At 37.5% G+C, this 20,577-nt stretch overlaps 2 protein-coding genes across 2 annotated transcripts in view; one reads left to right on the top strand and one right to left on the bottom strand.

Moving 5' to 3' along the window:
• Positions 1-4,279: 4,279 nt before the first annotated feature.
• LOC113058777 (dehydrogenase/reductase SDR family member 12-like) lies at positions 4,280-14,377 on the top strand. Its single transcript, XM_026226979.1, has 10 exons — positions 4,280-4,408; positions 6,505-6,638; positions 7,016-7,098; positions 7,337-7,432; positions 8,383-8,464; positions 8,593-8,654; positions 8,728-8,832; positions 10,949-11,039; positions 11,301-11,438; positions 13,522-14,377. Exons 1-10 carry the CDS (start codon positions 4,353-4,355, stop codon positions 13,635-13,637), a joined length of 963 nt encoding a protein of 320 aa, XP_026082764.1. The 5' UTR covers positions 4,280-4,352; the 3' UTR covers positions 13,638-14,377.
• A 576-nt stretch (positions 14,378-14,953) lies between these two features.
• Positions 14,954-20,577, bottom strand: part of LOC113058775 (WD repeat and FYVE domain-containing protein 1-like) — a 13,238-nt gene continuing 7,614 nt past the window's right edge. Inside the window, exons 8-12 of the mRNA XM_026226977.1 lie at positions 20,136-20,241; positions 19,937-20,038; positions 19,189-19,319; positions 19,001-19,109; positions 14,954-18,007 (exon numbers count right to left, since the gene is read on the bottom strand). Of these exons, the coding sequence (XP_026082762.1) occupies positions 17,948-18,007; positions 19,001-19,109; positions 19,189-19,319; positions 19,937-20,038; positions 20,136-20,241 (508 nt within the window). The 3' untranslated portion in view covers positions 14,954-17,947. The remainder of the gene's footprint in view (positions 18,008-19,000; positions 19,110-19,188; positions 19,320-19,936; positions 20,039-20,135; positions 20,242-20,577) is intronic.

Below are 20,577 nucleotides of genomic sequence, written 5' to 3' on the forward strand. Positions count from 1 at the left end.
CGCGATCCTGCTACGAACTCCCGAACTGATTCAAATGATTTGCGATCCCCAAACTGACTCAAATGATTCGCGAACCCGCTACAAACTCCTGCACTGAGTCAAATGATTTGCGCTCCCCAAACTGACTCAAATGATTCGCGAACTCGCTTTGAGCTCCCGAACTGACTCAAATGATTCGCGAACCTGCTACGAACTCCCGCACTGAGTCAAATGATTCGCGATCCCGCTCCGAACTCCCGAACCGAGACAAATGATTTGCGATCCCCAAACTGACTCAAATGATTCGCGATAACCCGCTTTGAGCTCCCGAACTGATTCAAATGATTTGCGATCCCCAAACTGACTCAAATGATTCGCGAACCCGCTACAAACTCCTGCACTGAGTCAAATGATTTGCGCTCCCCAAACTGACTCAAATGATTCGCGAACTCGCTTTGAACTCCCGAACTGACTCAAATGATTCGCGAACCTGCTACGAACTCCCGCACTGAGTCAAATGATTCGCGTTCCCGCTCCGAACTCCCGAACCGAGACAAATGATTCGCGAACCCGCTCCGACCTCTGACATATCTTCAGATATAAATGTAAATTAAAAAATAAATTAATATTTATCGATTTTCAAATATTGCACCTGTCAAACATAGTCTATTTTGCCGTCAATACTGTTGACGGTGTCCTTTATCAGTAGGCTTTATATTTATGCTCAACATGAAGTATAGATATTGTTGTCATGAAGACAAGATCCTGGTCTGTCGGCGGCCTCCCTCTATGTCACCTACAGCAGCTGTTCACATAATCGACGAAACACACTCATTTTACATAAATTATAATCCAGTAGCGGTATATCAAGTTAAACGCTAAATAAATGGCATAATTATAATATAATGAATACTCAAACGAAACTCACAATCTTCAATGACGCACATTCCAAAATCGTCATGAAGGAATCTTCAACGAGAAGTCTGAGACAATTAAGCATCATCCAATGCTAATCGAGATCACAAATATTCTCCTTGTAGTTCACAAAGTGAAATCGCTACAGAAGGAGATCTTAATTTGCATTATTTGCCGCTTACAGGGAAGACTGCCGGACCTATGCTTTCACTCTGCTATTCGCGCATTAAAACCTGATCCGCTCTCTCGCGATCACCAAACATGCCACGCCCTCTCAATTAAATTAAATGACCAACATAACAGCTGTACAGCCCTTATAGTAAAGAACACAAACTGAACATGGGCTTTTTTACAGCAGCAGCAGCGCGCCAGGCACGATTCTGGTGTTTAAAGACACAGAAAACATGAAGCAGCCGCCACGCAGCTGACGCGCAGCAGAACCGCCACGCTCACGACACGCAGCCAGTGTGTCACCGGCCTGAAACTCAGGAGGAAACGTTGGGTAAAAATGGATTATCCATCTATCAATAAATGAAGCTTTAATGAAAGCACAGACTTTGAGATGATAAATAACTAACGTTACGTGATACATTACCCACTTTTAAAAAGCGTGAATATACTTAACAACTTCGTTTTGTGTCAGAATTTTCACACTTTCATTCATAAATTCACCCCGTTTGTGTTTGAAAAGTGACAGGGATTGAATCGCGGAAATGAAACTGTATAAAGCAGAACTTCACGGAAATTCGGCCATTTTTGAACGAATAAATCTAATTAATCGAAACTCGATATGGACTAGTGTCTGCAATATTCCCAGAGGGGGCACCATCCCAGTTGCTCCAAAAAAAAAAAAAAAAAAAAACTCTCGCACCTCATGTTTGCGGCTGAATGTTCATAATTGATGGATGAACATCTATGAGTTCAGATGAGGTATGAGGTAGAGTACATCAGCAATCCAGCGAAGAGAAAAGAAAACTAAAAGTAAAAAAAAAAAAAAAAAAAAAAAAAAACAGAGATAAAGAGAATGACTTATAGTCATAACAACAACTGTAATTGTTCATGTAGGTGTCAGCTATAATGCACAATTGAATTGAATGTTTGATATTTATTAAGATAATGCTACTCTTTCACATGGGCTCAAACGCAAATTTGAAGCTCAATAGCATTTGAGGAGAAATTTAAAGGTTATGGCCAATTTGAAAGTTTACCAGCGGGAATCTTTCCTGATTCGTGATCCCGCACCGAACTCCCGAACTGATTCAAATGATTTGCGATCCCCAAACTGACTCAAATGATTCGCGAACCCGCTTTGAACTCCCAAACTGACTCAAATGATTTGCAAACCCGCTACGAACTCCCGAACTGATTCAAATGATTCGCGAACCCGCTCCGAACTGTCGAATTGATTCAAATGATAAGCGAAGCCGCTCGGAACTCCCAAACTGACTGAAATGATTCGCGAACCCGCTCCGAACTCCCGAACTTGACTCAAATGATTCGCGATCCCACTCCGAACACCCAAACTGACTCAAATGATTCGCGATCCCGCTACGAACTCCCGAACTGATTCAACTCCCAGAGGGGGCACCATCCCAGTTGCTCCAAAAAAAATAAAAAAATAAAAAAAATAAATAAAACCAGTGATAAAGTTGGCATGACATTGGACGAGTCTCAAATTTAGGGACCGTCTCTAAAGTTACATGAGATATTGGTATACACTTTTCTAACGTCAGTAGCATTTGAGGAGAATGACTTATAGTCATTCAACTGTAATTGTTCATGTAGGTGTCTGCTATAATGCACAATTGAATTGAATGTTTGATATTTATTAAAATAATCTGTAAATCATATGTAAATTATGCTACTCTTTCACATGTGCTCAAACGCAAATTTGAAGCTCAATAGCATTTGAGGAGAAAGACTTGCAGTCATAAAACAATTCTAATGTTTTCATTTAGGTGTCAGCTACAATGCACACCCTATACATTTTAATATATATTAAAATAAAGTATAAATCATTTAGGTAAAAACGAGGCCCGTTAACACTTTCAGGCACATTCCTGTGAAAGTTTTTTTTTTTTTTTCAGGTTCCCCTACTTAAATTAACCATGGTTTTAACAATAACACCCCAAATCATTGTTCTTTTAGCCATGGTAACTGCAAATTAACCATGGTTTTGTTACTTCAAATAATAATTTACAAAGTATTAATATACTGTAATATTTTTGTTGTTGTTGTTGTTGTTGTTGTTGCTATAAAAACAAAACTAAGCCATCAATAGCCTTTAAAATGACTTAAAAAAAAAAATGAAGCAATAATGATTGGTTAATAATAACACTGTTAAAATACATAATGTAGGCAAATACAAAGTAAACAATTTATGTACATGTTATTACAAATGCCATGTGATTGCTGCTGTTACACTTACAGGACAATCAAATCCTTGTTTAGGCTACTGACCAAACATTTCATTCAAACATTCACTTAATCTTTCAGTTTTGGCCACCTTTTTGTTATATATGACACAGCCTTTATAATTTCTTCAACAAAAAACTTCAACAATATCACAACCCTTACAAAAATAAACCATGGTTTTATCATAGTAAAACTGCTTAGTTTCATTTTGCATGCTTTCTGAATGCTTGAGACTATAAAATAATTACCAAATATTATTAAATATAAAAAAAAAAAAAAGAATTTACTGGGGCGCTGAGGTGGATCTGTAAAATATTGATGGGGTGGCGAGAAGGGGGCAGGAGTTTTTGAGGGGTGGTAACATATGGCGGACGTATATATACTGAATTTAGTCAGTTATCACAGTTTGATGATAAATATATGTGCACACTACAAAAGAACACAGGCTATCATTTACAAACTTAATCTCATGCAATCAATGTCTTGCATTTGAAACAGTTCATATACCACAAGCAAAATAAATAATTGCACATGTTAGATCTCCTCATTCTGGACAACTTTACCTCATGAACCACTGCTGTCAATCAAATCTGGAACTCAAGTCTGGACTCCTAACATCAACAATTATAGAAAAAATAAAAATAAAAACTTGATTATGTGGATGGTTGTAAAAAGGTCATTTAGAATATGGGTGTGACCAAGTTTAACAAAAAGCCTATAATTCCTAAACGAAACTGAAATTTGCGAAATGAGACAAAATTAGGTAGCTACATGCAAAATGATTCTAAACAAACGGCTTCACGTGCAAACTTTTAGCTGAGATCGGGCAAGAGGCAAACTGTCATCTACAGCGCACACAAAATAGTTGCTTTGAAACATCAGAAGGGTTTTATGTCGCTCATTACCGACAGAGGGCAGACAGCGATGAGCACCGGTGAGTGGCGTGGATCTACGTGCACTCATGTGACCCCGGTGCCGGTTAAAAGCACCGGTGAGCATCCGCGATCACAGCGGGCGACCGGAGCCACAGCGCGGGTGTGAGAATGTCTCTGTACCGGAACTCAGCATGGTTCCTCAAAGGACTCAACGAATTTACCAAGTAAGAGCTGCACTGCTTCAAAAATATCACAACACCTCATTACAATATTAACAACCATAATGCTTAATTAATACGCATTTAAATGCATAATATAACATGATGTAATATAATATGCTACTATTAATAATATAATATAATAAAGTCTAATGTAATATAACGTTGCATAAATACTTAATATTGAATTGAATTTTTAACATCTATATTGATGGTTAAATATTGCATGGGTTAGAGTTCAGCTATTCTACTTCAACTGTTTATCTCTTATTTTATTAAATGTATTTAATGCATTTTTTTATGTGTAATGGGCACTGAAGAACAAATAGTATTTTTTTACCTTAAATTTTATCAAACTATTTGTACATATCCAACATTTGTCTGTAGGCCTATTGGGTTTTTAACCATATGATTCAATAGTTCTTCAATTTTAAAGGAAAAAAAAATCTTAATGTTTGCTTTTTAATTTTCGTTTTTCTTCAAAATGATGCAAAAAAAAGTGTTGCACATCATAAAAAATGGCAACATAAATCATGGCAAGGGTAAAAGCTTTCAAAGTCACTTTCTTAGATTTTTAGACAGCATATTACGGTGCTATAATAAATGGTGCACCGAATATGTTCAAAACAACACAGAAAGTTCTGCAAAATCAGGTCACGTGTTGCTTTTTGTTTTTCCATGGAATCCAATTTTATAAAAATGATAAGCCTATAAATTCTTGGGAGTCATAAAAACACTCAAACCGTGTCATCTCACTGCTGCTGTTTATCTTGCAGTGGCCCCTGCATCTCTGTGTTTTCCTTCAATCATATATTGTCACCCGGGTCAACCTCTCACGTCCCATAATGGGACACACATCACCCTTAACAGTGCACGCATTTACTGAGAAAAGCTTGATTCCCCCCGGCACCTCCTCGCTCCACTTCATCCCTCCGCCTGGCCTGGCACGCAGGGACAAAGCCACTCTTTGAGATCGAGTCAAGGGCACGCGCTGCGATGCCAGGAGCGGTGCTATCAGAGGACGCACTGATAGCAAACTCTCATTAGCTAAGCGATGACGCAAGGAGGCACATTAGGACAGAGCTTCTTGAGTGGTTTCAGGACTCACAAACATTCTTCCAACGTTAACGCAACTTTTGTTCAAAGTTATCTGGTCTTTTCATAGCGTTCTTAAAACAGCACAAGCTTTGACTTTTGAATGTTCTCCGAGCCTCCTTGACCATTTCCATGCTTGCAAACTTCTAAAATGGAACGTTCCCCCAAAATGAAATTTCCTTTGCATTATAAACAAACGTTCTTCCAGTAATGTTAATCGAGCATTTTGGTAACATTCTCAGAACTTCAGCACAAAAACATTAATAGAATATTTATTCAAAAAACGTTTTAGTTAAATGTGCATCTAACATTTTCTTAATGTTTCTACCTGTTAAGTTCATTCAAAAGAAACATTAACAGTGTTTTTAGAACCGCTTTACCCCAGATAACACACGCACGTCTGCAAGATGTCTGTTGAACATCACTTCATCTGGAAAGCATCTGCTGTTTACATCTGTCTATTTAAGATGTCAGTCTTACATTCAAAAGCTTAAAGACATCTTCTAAACCTCTATTTTACATCTGATAGGAAACATCCAATTGACGCATTGCAGACAAATCAACATCTTAAAAAATACGTCTTGCAGATTTAAATGCAGATGTTAAATAGACGTCTCTGTGATGTACATGTGCTAGTCTGGGACCATTCTGGCAAGGTTTTCTCAAAGTTATAAACAAACGTTCTTCCAGTAACGTTAATAGAGCATTCATTCAAAGATATACAGGCTTTAATAACATTCTCAAAATGAAATTTTTAAAGCATTTTAAAAACTTCCGAAATAACATTTTCATTATTTAATGGCACCGTTATTAAAACATTCTTAGAACATATTTCTGTCAGTTGGGTTGCTCCGTTGCCATGATCTGAGTGTGATGTCGAATGGTTCAAAGCATGCAAAAGGTGAACTAATTTCTTGACTGAATGAATCTAGCAGCGTTTTGAGAGATGTGTGCATGCTCAGGTAACCCTGTGACATTTAGAGACTAATTAACCCTGCGTGTCACAGGGGGGGATTTCTGTCAGCATCTAAAAACTTTGTTGAGAAGGATCTGGAGACGTCAGTGGTGGGCCGATCCTTCCTGATCACTGGAGCCAACAGCGGCATCGGGAAAGCCACTGCCATGGCCATCGCCAAGAAAGGTGTGTGTTGGAGAAAATCAGCAGTGGTTGGTAAAATAGAAACAGACCTTGTGGTTCATGGTGTATTTAGGCTCTTCAAATGATTTCCACATGTTTTTGTGAATCTAAAAAGTATTGGGACACTTTGGTCACACAATAAATGTTTAAATGTCATTGCATTAGATAACAAAAAAAAACAGAATCTGGAAACAAATGATGCTGGTCCTTCACTTTTCTTTGTTGAAGCTTTACTTTTGCTCTGCATTTATCTAAAAGTAAACATTTTATCTAATTTTATTCATGTGCATTTATCTAAAGCAATGACATGCAGACAGTGTTATTTGAATCTCCAAACACTTTCTGTGCCGCAGTTTAACCTGTTGACCCTCTTCTTCAAGGTGGTACCATCCACATGGTCTGCAGGAACAAGGACAAGGCAGAAGAAGCCAGAGCGGAGATCGTCAAGGAGTCTGGAAACAAAGTATGATTGGGATTATAACACAGCTTGCTGTCTTTGAGCAAGTCAGTTAACCTCAGGTCACACCAGGAGAACTGAAGCTGCTGTTTAATGAAGAATAATGTAGTTGCATCAGTTACCATTTTTACAGAAGTCGACTGAATCATTGAAATGCCCCATATATTTGTCTACACGCTGTCTGTTTCTAATGCAAGATGTTCTAGTAAAATACGTGACCTTTGGCCTCTGTGTTTGTCTGCAGGAGATCTATGTGCATATTTTGGATCTGTCCGAAACCAAGAAGGTGTGGGAGTTTGCAGAGTCTTTTAAGAAGAAGTACAAAACCCTCAACGTCCTGGTGAGGCTTTAAAATAGCGTATACACTACTGTTTAAGAGTTTGGGGTCAGTAAGAGTTTTTTTTTTTTCATTTAGAAATGTATGCTTTTATTCAGCAATAGCATTACATTTATCAAAAGTGACAGTAAAGACATTTAGAATGTTACCAAATATTTCTATTTCAGATAAACACTGTTCTTTTGAACTTCCTATTCATCAAAGAATCCAAAAAAAAAAAAAAAAAAAAAACTTTCAACATTGATAATTATAAGAAATGTTTCTTGAGCAGCAAATCTGCATATTAGAATGATTTCTGAAGGATCATGTGACGCTGAAGACTGGAGAAATAATGCTGAAAATACAGCTTTGATCACAGGAATAAATTACATATCAAAATATTTTCATATAGAAAACAGTTATTTTAAATTGTAATATGTAACCCTGTACCACAAAACCAGTCATAAGTTTGAATTTTGTTAAATTGAGACCTATACATCATCTGAAAGCTGAATAAATCTGGAATCATATGAGGGTGCAAACAATTATATATATATTGAGAAAATCGCCTTTAAAGTTGTCCAAATATAGTTTTTAGCAATGCACTTTACTAATAAAAAATTACGTTTTGATAAATTTACAGTAGGAAACTTACAACATATCTTCATGGAACATCATTTTTACTTAATATTCTAATGATTTAATATAAATATATATATATTTTTTTGATATTGCTACAATTATACCCCACCGACCTTTTGTGCTCCAGGGTCACATATTTAATATTTAATATTTAACTGTATTTTTAATCAAATAAATGCAGTTTTGGTGAGTATAAGAGAATTCTTCCAAAAACATGAAAAAAAAAATCTTACTGACCCAAACTTGAAGGGTAGTGCACCTATATTTTGAATGGCATTACCAGCCAATGGAAGTAATGAGATGTGGTGGGTTGACTGATTTGACTGTGACAGATCAATAACGCCGGCTGTATGGTGACTAAGAGGGAGGAGAATGGTGAGGGTTTGGAGAAAAGCTTTGCAAGTAACTCTCTGGGTAAGTGAGCAAACAAACCAAACCAGCTCAATATCGCCTAAGGACTACAAGTCTTTCCTACTAACTTTATAATACAGAACATCTTTAGTACCTTAGTTTTGACCTGATGTCTCTGTTGTGTTCCTCAGCCGTGTACATCCTCATCAAGAGCCTCATTCCTCTGCTGGAGAAGAGCCCTGAGCCCAGAGTGGTGAGTAAACCAGAGACTGAGAGTCACAGACGGAGGTCAGACGGTCGGTCAGCATCTCTCTCATCTCCTTCAGATCACAGTATCATCCGGTGGGATGCTGGTGCAGAAACTGCGAACGGGAAACCTGCAGTCTCAGATGGGCAGATATGACGGCACTATGGTGTACGCACAGAATAAGGTACATATGAACACAGATAGAGTCCAAGGGAAAGCTTCTTCCAACATCCAGAAACACCTTGCTTTGAAACCATTTGCTAGTTGAATCATTTATGTCATTGTTTTGCGTTCAGTGCATTTGAACTACATTTAAAAAATCTGACAAATGATGGCAGTCCCAGTTTTTTAGTTATTGGTAAGATTTTTGGGTAACACTTTAGAATAATGGTCCATTAGTTAGTTAACTACATTAGTTAATATGATCTAAGCAAGAACAATCCTTCTACAGCATTTGTTAGGTAAAAATTGATAGCATGATTGCACTGGAAGTCACTTTTGATAAAAGCATCTGCTAAATGCATAAATTTAATTTAATTTAATTTTTATTAATCTTAGTTGATGTTAATTTCAACATTTACTAATGCATTATTTAAATCAAAAGTTGTGCTTGTTAACATTAATTAATGCACTGTCAATTAGCATGAACTAACAATGAATAACTGTATTTTCATTAACTAATGTTAACAAAGATTAATAACTACAGTAATACATGTATTGTTCATTGTAGTTAATAAATTAACTAATATTAACTAATGGACCATTATTCTAAAGCGTTACCAATTTTTGTAATGTTTTGTAATGAATGGAGTCTCTTCTGCTGACTAGGAATATTATTGTAACAAACAAATCTCCATATTCATTGGGAAGAAGGAGGCGGGTACCCCCATCACATACCCTCGCAGGCCGGGGGGTACTCCCGAGACTGCGCTCTACTCCCCCCCCCCTTCCCTCCGGGGGAGACCGCTCACGGGGACCTGCGGGAACCTGGGGGTAGGACAGACGAGGCGAGAGAAAAGGAGATGGAAGGAGGAGCGACAGGGACGAGAGAGGGGAGAGAGGAAAAAAAAAAAAAAAAAAAAAATCCGGTTCCCAGACGCACTGCTGCTCGGCCCTCCACCGGCTGGGTGATCTCCTCCGCGGTGCCCGGCGGTGGCACTGGACGGCCCTCGGCGGACGGCACGACACTCCTCCGCCGCCCGGTGGACGGCGACGGCTCCTCCGATTTTGGGCAGCGGCAGGAGTCCCCCGTTCCCTGCCCCTCCGGATTCCGTCACGGAGGCGGCAGGCTCCGGCCCCCTGGCGAACGGCGCCGACTCCTCCGCTCCCTCACGGACGGCAGCCGCCCCTCCTTGTCGTGGGCGGTCGGCAGCGAGCTCGCCCGTCCCCGGCAACTCGCTCCAGCCCACCGCCTCGAGCGTCCATGGCGGCACACACCTCGCCAGCTCGAGGGCACCGCGGATACACCACAGCGGCGAGGGATCTTCAGCAGCGCGTCCCTCCTTCTCCCGGGTTTCGGCACCACTGTAACAAACAAATCTCCATATTCATTGGGAAGAAGGAGGCGGGAACCGGCGCACAATCAAAAAGCATTTTAATAATTCATAAATAAATACAAAACGGCGCACCAGCCCCTCACGGACGACTGGTGCGCACAAATAAAAGCCAAAACATAAAATAATGTCCCAGGCCTGGTCCTCTCTCGTCCTTCACGGTCGTCGCTCCAGTTTTATATCCTTCCATCTCCTACGTGGGACTCGATACTAGCGGTGGGGCTCAGGTGTAGCTCATCTCCAATCACCACACCTGGCCTCACTCCTCGTTCCCACGCCTCTCGGCCCCGCCCCACTCGCCACAATTATTATTATGTGTTTTCTATTGTAATATATACTAAATGTAATGTATTCCTGTGATGCGCAGCTGTATTTTCAGCATCATTCCTCGTCTTCAGTGTCACATGATCTTCAGAAATCAGAATAATATACTGATTTGCTGCTTAAGAAACATTTCTGATTATTATCAATGATGAAAACAGTTGTGATGCTTCATGCTTTTGTTTTTTTAGAGTTCTTTAATGAAAAGAACAGTGTTTATTTAAAAACTGTATCAATTTCACGCATACTTGCTGTATAAAAGTATTCATTTCTGTCCCCAAAAAAATCTTACTGATCCCAATCTTTTGAATGTTATTAAAAAGCTACTTTAAAACAATATGCAAAAAGAGTTTTCTGTCTCACTGACTTCACTAGCTGTTTGTTTCTTAGAGATTCTTGTGATGTCAGAAGTTCTTTGTGTTTCAGAGGCAGCAGGTGGTGATGACAGAGCAGTTTGCTAAAGCTCACCCCAATATCCATTTCTCTGTGATGCACCCCGGATGGGTCGACACGCCAAGTAATTGCATACATACAATCATCATAAACTTAAACCGCGTTATGTTAAACCGACATACTGTATGCATTTTTACCTTCAAGCTTGATGTTGTTAATTTGTCAGATAACATGTTCAGTGTTATATACCTCAAATACAATGGTCGCTTTAGATACAAGTGTCTGCCAAATGCATTAATGCAGATATCTAATTATCATTTATTCAGACTGATTGATTTGATGATGTCTGATCTTGATGGATTCATTCTCGCCTCTCGTTCTTTAGCTATTGCAAACGCGATGCCTGATTTCCACAGCTCTATGAAGGAGCGTCTGCGGACACCGGAGCAAGGGGCCGATACGGTCGTGTGGCTCGCTGTGTCCGAGGCGGCTGTCAAGAATCCCAGTGGGCGTTTTTTTCAGGGTGAGCAAACACACACCCACACAAGACACCTTGCTGTCCACATAGGCAGGAAATGAAATCTCATGCGTGACAGAATGCACACAAACAGCACTGTTAATGTTCAAGCATCCGGGAGCCACAACTGATTGCAAGAGACTTGCATTACCATGTTTCTAAAGTCGTGCTCTAATATGCATAAAAGTACATGCAGTTTTAAATTAGATGAGGCAACTTTATAGGTATTAAATTGTTAACTTTTTTTGTTCAATATTAAGGCAGCATTGCATATTTTGCAAAGACAGCCATCTCAGAATGCATTGTGACTAGTTGCATGAAACAATTAATCCAAGATTGCTTGGCAATATTCTGATATAAAATATACTGCTATTTCTTTTAGTACTGAAAAATCTGAATAAATTAAAAAATTACACAATATTCGTGCATGTTATGCATCTTAGATAATGCTATTAAAGTTTATTTCCAGAATTTCAAGTTTGTGTCTCACAATTACAAAATATCAACTATTTTCTCAAAGTTATGAACATACCAGCATGCAAGTATCAAATTTGAATCAATTACAAGCTGATTTTCTTGTGGCGCACAAAATTGCTGCCTGTGTAGAGCGTTCCAAACAGATCCCTATTGAGGAACCATGACAGCTAGGATGCTCCCTTAGAAGGCCGTGAGCTATGAGGGAGCGCACTAGGTTTTGGAACCGAGCTGCTGTCTTTCTCTCCATCTCCTCCAATAAGGCATCCATCTGTTTCCAAATGAAACAAGTGAGCGTTTCAGGAGACATTGAATGGATGAAAGACACTGATGAAAGCAAGAACAGCATGAGCAGTAGAGAGAAGACGAGGAGAATACAATCAGTGTACAAAGAAAGACTGGACAATGGAAACGAAAGAGAGAAACAGAGCATAGCCAAAGGAGAATGAAAGGAAAGGAAATAGCGAGAAAGATCAAGAAAGGGAAAAGAGAGTTGGCGGAGCTCCAGTGCAGCTGTAGTGGGCGGAGCTTCTGTACCAGACACGGCCGGAGTGAACTCCGTGACCTTATGACCTTTTGGGACTGGGAAAACCAAACAGCCGCTCCTCAGACTTCAAGGCCAGACTTCTGCTGAATAGAGCTAAAATAAACTAACAACAAAAAATATCTTCAGAATTTTCTCAAGTTGATTAATCCAAGTACATCAGGGAAATTGTTTTGTATTGCAAGTTTTATCAAATGTACACATGCTAATGAGGCATTAGATAATAGAAATGCACTAATTTGCATAAATGTCCAAAACAGAAATCTGAACGTTGGATAAAGCCAGATTCAAACGTCCCGTTTCATTTTAATGACACATTAGTGGTAAAGGTTTTTACAGTTGGGATTTTCTTGATCTGTAATCACTCCATAAACCAGAAAATGGTAAACAAAAGAAAAAGTAAAAAAAACAATTGGGATAAAATCAGGTGCATTATATGAACAACCCCCTTTGTAAAAACTTCACAAAACCGATACAACTCTGAATTGTGGTGAATGTAAATACTAATTAAGTGAAGAAACAAATCTATTTTGGAAATAAGGGCCTTTAAAGATGCACATTGTAGGTGAAATCTAATCAGACGCAAATAAAGTGTAACAAAATAAACAAATGTGTATTTGTGATGTTTTATTTCTAGTCCAATCTCAAAATTAACAAGTGCCTGGAAAAAAAAAAGAAAAAGGTTTTGCCTGTAATGTGCCTTAAAGTCTCTTTCTTCTCACAAAGTGCAATTTAATAACTGTTATGTATGAATATATAGCCACATATTTAAATCTCAGAAATATTGATATTGCGTAATCATTAGAACACTCACTGTTGGGGCCTTGATGCTCGTTTCCATGGTAACAATGACTTCTCTGATTGGTGCATTTTTCTTCAGGATTGTGGGTAATGTAGTTCTTCGGAATAGTGAGGAAATCAGACATAGCTTCTACTGATTCAGTCAACCTGCTCTCTATATACATGCTGTATATATCGATTCTTCAGACAGCAGGAATCATTTCTCCAGGTGATTTTGTGCAGATGTTGTGTGTTAAACATCCATTTGTCTTTGTGTTTTACATGCATTAGATCGGCAGATGGTGTCGGCTCATCTTCCCTTGGCCTGGACGCACACTTCACAGCTGGAAGATCAGAAATTCATGAGCGTCATGGAGGATCTGGCCAAAAGCTTCCAGCCTCACTAAAGAAACTCACATGAAAACACACAAACCAGATCACAAACAGATGTCAAACACTAATACATAACATATTTTAACAGTTTAGACACAGTCTAACCCGTATAAACCGTGTGGATGTTCTTACAGTATCTCACAACAAACTTCTAACTGTAGATTAAATCTCCTCCAGATCTCAGAAAGTTTGAAGGTGTGAACGACTGTTACGCTCAATAAATGCTTGAACATGTTTAAGTCTTTTACCGCCATGACTACTTCCTGTCTCATTTCCTCGTACATTTCAGTTCTCTCCTCTCATTGGTCAAATCAAACGCAGGTGTCGTTCTTTTCGGACAGCTTCTTCTGACACCATGTGATCAATCTCAGCCAATCACAGTGAGTTTATTCTCACCGTGTCAGTGACTCCAACGAATCAGGTCAATCAGGTGGGAACCCGTTCTGACCGGAGTCACCCCAGCTGTCAATCACTCACTCACAGCCAATCACCTGATGCAGCACAGGAAGCTGACGGAAAAGGACGTTTCCTGCTTTTGGAGGCCTGTGATTGGATGTCGCTTTGGTTTGACAGCATCACCTGATGTTCCAGAGAATGAGGAAGTGATTTGTAGTGTATTTTTTTTTTGTTCAGTATTTGCTTCCGACAATAACACTTGATTACATTTCTACATATATATAGACTGGGTTATTAATTATTAATTATGAGTGTACTTTGAAGCAGTTTTGTCAACATTAATAAATGTATTAGAAGGTGTGTTGGTGTATGTCAGGGTTATTATATTTAACAAAAAATCTTGAAAAAATAAACAACAAAAAAAATCTGTTACTTGAAATAAAAACCATTAACTGTAATAAAATATACAAATATTTTTTTCCATGCTTCCCAGAAAGCATTTCACTGAGGTTAACTTGATGTACTAAATAACTAAAAGTAAAAAAAAATAATAATAAAAAAAATATATATATATATATATGGCAAAAACACAAGGTAATAACTCAAATAAAATATAAAAAAAAGAAATCAACATTAAGCTGTATTAGTAGATTAATGATCCTAAAATAACACTGGTGTATAAGGCAAATATAATATATTTAATATTTTTATTGCAGTTACTAAAAGTTAAAGTTTACTGTACAATTATATTGAATTCCCCCAAAAAACTCACTAATAAAAGCTTTAAAATGTTTCTTCTACCCATCTCAAAATATTTTTAATTTTTCCATGACTTTTTTTTTTTTTTTTGTCAACACAAAAGCATTGCAATGTAATTTTTTTCCAACTTTAGATACAACTTTAACATGCAATTTAAATGACCAGAAGAACCATATATCATACAGCATAGATCTTTATTGTAATATTTCACTCAATCTCTGGGCTGAAACTACCAGTCAGCTTTAAGACTTGCGTCAGTTTTCATATTAGTGGCAGAAGATTCTTGTATGAAAAATACAGATGTTTGAGCTCAACTTTGAATATATAGAGAGAGAATAATGCTTCATTACGGAACTACTGAGGTAAAGTAAGATTTAGAAAAAGCACATAGAAAAACAGATCTCAAAGTCATTTAGAGTTATTAACAGTTTTAGGGTTCGATCATTAGAAGCGTGTTGAACCGTACAATGTGTTCAAACGTCTGAAGAGCAAGAAAACAGTGTGTGTGATTTCACATGGTGGTTAAAATGAACCGCGACTCCCTGAAGCGTCAACATAAGAGCAAAACCTCGAAACAAAAATGACTTTTAATCTTTCCAGGATGAATCTCACGACACATTCTTGACAGATTTCGCGAAATTCACCCTTGTCGTTTTTATGGTAAATGGAGGAAAAATTATTATCTTTCCAATGAAATGACATGAAGATGATGTCATACAAACGCTGGTTTCACTGCATTACAAAGCTCACCCTGTTTAACTGTTACATTGAATCAGAAAAATCAGCTACAATCCTGCTGAAAAAAAAACAATCTGAATATGCTGGTTAGGTATGTTTTGAAGCATGGCTGCTGGTTTAAGCTGGTTTAAGTTAGTCCTAAGCCAAGAGTCCAGCTTAAACCTGCTGCCATGCTTCAGAACATACCTAACAGGTTTTTCAGCAGGGAAAATATTATAAAGGAGAATTAAATGATTTACAAATCTTGGAATTAGACGTATATCGAAACGAGCAAGCGCTTTACGCAGGCACGAATCAGGCATTTAACAGTGAAAGTAATGCAAACACTAACACAGATGCCATTCGTACCGTCAGATCATGAACACACACAGACTGAGCAATTCAGTGCAAGGAACAGAGAACGAGAGAGAACGACTGAGAGGAATGTGACAGCCGAGTGAAAAAGAGAGAGAAAATCTGAGGAGAGAGAGTCAAGATGAAAAGAAAGAACTAAAGTAAAGGATAAACAGCTTGGAATTCTGTCTTCTCATTGGCCAATGTGACTTTAACTGTGAGCTGTGCGTAAGTTTAAAACATCCAGCTTCTGCCTTACGCCCAAAAACTGAAGGAATTGTGAAATCTAACTATTTAAAGAAACAGTGCATCCAAAACGACAATTCTGTCACCATTTACTCAAGTTGTTCCAAACCCGTTGAACACACTAAAGTTAATATTTTAAAGTCATCTTAAACCATATCATAGCTTTGTGTCAGGAACAGAGTGAAATTTTAAAACTGCCGCCCTTGCATCTCTCAAATCTCATTTGCATATAATGACCTTAGTTAGGTTAGGCGCCATATTGAAATAAACATGGCTTTAAGGGATAGACTCTCTGTAATTTTCACAACTTTTATGGAATTTTCTCTTTAGAACGTGTCTTTTTTTCTCAGAAAGACATTTCTTTCGCTGAACAATTGGTATGTTTTAGACAACGGTACAATCCATTAAACGCAATGTACTTCAGTGTCAAAAATACAAATTAAATATGGCACTACCCTAACTAAGCTTTGACATCAGAAAAAATATCACTGTTTGTCACATAACCAACTGCAAACTGGTGAGTTAAATTATGCAAGCATGCTAATCAAAAGATTAAGATGTTAAATATAGCACGGTGAATATCACGCATAGGACTACTTTTATTGTTTGTTTTTGACATTTTTGGTTTTAGTGAAAAGCTGTTTGGACTAATTGTATGATGGTTTGTTGGAACCCCAGTCCTCTTCCAGTGAATGGAAAGAGCAGCATCAACATTCTGCTAAATATTTCATTTTCTGTTCCACAGAAGAAAGAAAGTGATCCAAGTTTTGGAAAGATATGAGTAAATGTTTTAAATGCAGACAATTTTTGTGATAAGCATCACTTTAATATAAAAGTTTGTTTCAAGCATAGGATTAAAAAAAGCTAACTGCGAATTTTTAATCCCTCAATTCTGACTTTTTCCCCACAAAATTGTTAGTCTATAACACAACTCTGGCTTTCTTCTTGCAATTCTGAGGAAAAAGGCACAATTGTGAGAAAATATCGCAATTACCATTTTTTTTTTTAATCCCAAAAAACGGATTTGTGAGATGCAAACTCAAAATGAGTTAGAAAAAAAAGTCAGAATTAAAGCAAAATAAAAGTTCTGGGGAAAAAAAGTCATTATTGCAATATGTAAAAGTTAAATTATGAGTTCTGCAATTGCAACGAAAAAATGAATAGTGACAAAACAAAAAAAAAACTGCAATTAGTTTTTTTACAAATATTTAATCGCAAGGCCATATTTTAACTTGTCCCTAAATTAGTGCTATAAATAGTGTTTTACAGCTGAACACTACTGAACTAACTTAACACTTTTAATCATAAAATGCTCCATGGATTTTATGCTACATGTAATGTTCCTCATCCGCCTGCATTACATTTTAGCGGGAAAACGACAAGTACAGGAATGTTCCATTGTTACTATGGAACACTAATTTCCATGGTAACACAAGTGCTGGTTACTATGACCAGTAGTAGCATTCAAATTCAAAAAGCGTAAGAAGGATAAACAAGAAAGATGGCTGAGGATGAAACTGGATGTTGGATGAAGGAATACAAAGCCATACACGCACAAAAGGGTGCAAATTTTGTGCTATCAGAAGTACCTTGATTTCATGTTTGCTCAAATCCAGGTGATCATATCTCAGAAGAGACATGAACGGCTGATTCATGAAATCAAGGAGCATTCCAATGACACACACATATTCACACACACTGTTGAAGTGTCTGTTCAGCGCAGACTCGAGAGAGAGAGAGAGAGAGAGAGAGAGAGAGAGAGAGAGAGAGAGAGAGAGAGTTAGACAGGTAGGTGAGCGTTTTCTAAGACATCTTTTGGCGGAGTGTGGGCGGTGCTTTCAGAAACAGCCAATCAGCGAGGAGAGAATCCCGCCGCTACACTGCTGCCCACCACCTGCGTCATGTCCCAGATCTACACACAGACCAATCAGATCATCAGAAGACAGAAGACTTCAGCCATCAAACACAATCACAACAAATAAACTCATTTATTCTGCATCCGTTTCATGCATAAAAGCAATATGCATAATTATTTATAAAATGGATAACTTCATAATATGCATAACTTAATACATACTTCCCAGTATAGTCTATAACACACTAGCATTAATTTTCCAGTATTATTTATAAACTATTATAGTATTTAATATTTTTTATTACCTTTATATAAATATAAACTTATTTTAGTTCTGAATATTAATATTATAATATTCAGAATATTAATATTTTATTTCATTATGATGCCTTACTAGCAATGTCATTTAAGCATTATTTATATATTTTAATATTTATTAATATTTTGAATTCATTATATTTATTTTCAGTTTTCATTTAGTCTAAATCATAGTAATTTTGTTGTGCCTTTGTCATTTATTACTTTAATAATTTTATATAACTTTTATATACTTTAGTTTTAAATTTATGTTTTCAGATTATATTTAAAAAAAATATATATATATATATATATATTTTTTTTTTTTATAAAAATAAATATTTTGAAAAAAAAAAACATTTCATTTTAATTTGAGTAAAAAAAATATATATTTCAATTCCCGAAAACACTGAAATCACCCATTTTATTGAAATCAATAATGTTTTCTTAAATATGGTAATCTTTTAAATAAAAAGGTTTTTTTATTTATTTATTATGTAATTTTGTCAAAAAATATTTAAACTGGGAGTTCAAATAATCAAGTCAGGGAGGACACGTTAAAAATCAAAGCTGATATAATTTCAGGTTCTCTTGGACACGGTGAAAAATTAAAAGTCAAGCGCACTGAATTGTGGGAAATGATGTTCCAAGCAGTGTGCTCGGTTGATAAGAAGGATACAGTGTTGATACAGATACTGCATACTTCTAGTCACTAAAATACAAGAACAAAGAGAGGAAGCATGAGTGTGTGACCTTAACAACTCGATCACTGCCACACGTGACCATCAGCCCTCGGCTCGGATCCATGTCCATATGAGCGATGTTGTGTTTCCCTTCATGAAACGCAGCCAGAGGAGTCCGACTGCAAAATGACAACACACCAGAATAAGTACAACTCACAGAATCAAACAGACAAACCAGAGGAAAAAAAGATAACTCACTCTTCCTCTTTGATTGTGTCGTAGCAGTCGTCACACATGCGCACCTGGAACTCAAAGCCCATGACGGGGTACGTGGAGCGCTTAGAACTACACTTCCCACAAATCGCCTTCCCGCACTTCCTGCAGTGATGCTGGAGACAGGAAATGACATGGGCATAACATCACAGAGCACTGAGATGCTTCGTTAAAAGAATATCTCACCCCAAATTTGACTGAAAATGTAATTCTAGATTTAAATGCATTTGTTTCTTCATCAGATCAGATTTGGAGAAAGGTTGCATTGCATCACCTGCTCACAATTGTTTCCCTTATTATGGATTCGTAATTTGACCAGAAGCATTTGTTTCAAGTTAAAACATCTTAGTAATGGATTTGTTTCTTAAAAACACGCAGCGTTCGTCTTCTCCGGATTTTAACTGATGGACTGTGGATTATTGTGATGTTTTTATCAGCTGTTTGGACTCTCATTCTGACGGCACCCATTCACCGCAGAGCATCCATTGATGAGACACTGATGCAGTGCTACATTTCTACAAATTTGATGAAGATACAAACTTCTCTACATCTTGGATGACCTGAGGGTGAGTAAATGTTCATTTCTGGGTGAACTATTGCTTTAAGGCAACTTAAAAAAGTGCAGATGCATAGGACCTAAAGAGGATCAAAATGTTTCTGAACGTTTATGTCAGAGGGGCAGATACAGACATTTATATCTTTATATTTTTAACCCTAACTGTAGCGTCCGTACCTGTCGGAGCCCAAGGGTCTTGCTGTCCCACATCTGCTTTATATTCCAAAAAAACGGCTGTCCGCATTTCTGACAGGAATCACTGTCCAGCCACTGAGGAGCCTGAAAGAGAGCGTTTCAGTACGGTCAAACTCTTTGGTCATAGACTCGTTCAATCATACTTTCTAATATTTAGGGGGGGGGTGTAAGTGTTCAGTACCTCTTCTCGTTTGGCCTCCATGTTCCACACTGTTATTCCTCCATCAGCAGAGCAGGACAGCAGCTGATGGGTCAGCGGCAGATACCACAGCGCCTGGACCTTCTCACTGAGACAGACAGACAGAAAGACTGAATGACCCAGACTTCCTGTTTTCTATTTGAGTATATTTTTAAATGCAATGTATTTTAAAATGTAAAGTCTTCATTGTTACATGATCTTCAGAAATCATTTTCTAAGATGCCGATTTGCTGCATGAGAAACATTTCTGATTATGATTCTAAGTGTGCTGCAAATGTTGTGCTGCTTCATATTTTTGTGTAAAATGTGATACATTTTATTTTTGTGAATAATTCGATGAATAAAAATGTTCAAAAGAACAGCATTTTTTCTGAAATAGAAATATTTTGTAAATAAATGTCTTTACTGTCGTTCACTTTTGATC

Source organism: Carassius auratus, chromosome 40 (assembly GCF_003368295.1).
Source record: "Carassius auratus strain Wakin chromosome 40, ASM336829v1, whole genome shotgun sequence".
In the NCBI taxonomy this organism is placed as follows: Eukaryota; Metazoa; Chordata; class Actinopteri; order Cypriniformes; family Cyprinidae; genus Carassius; species Carassius auratus.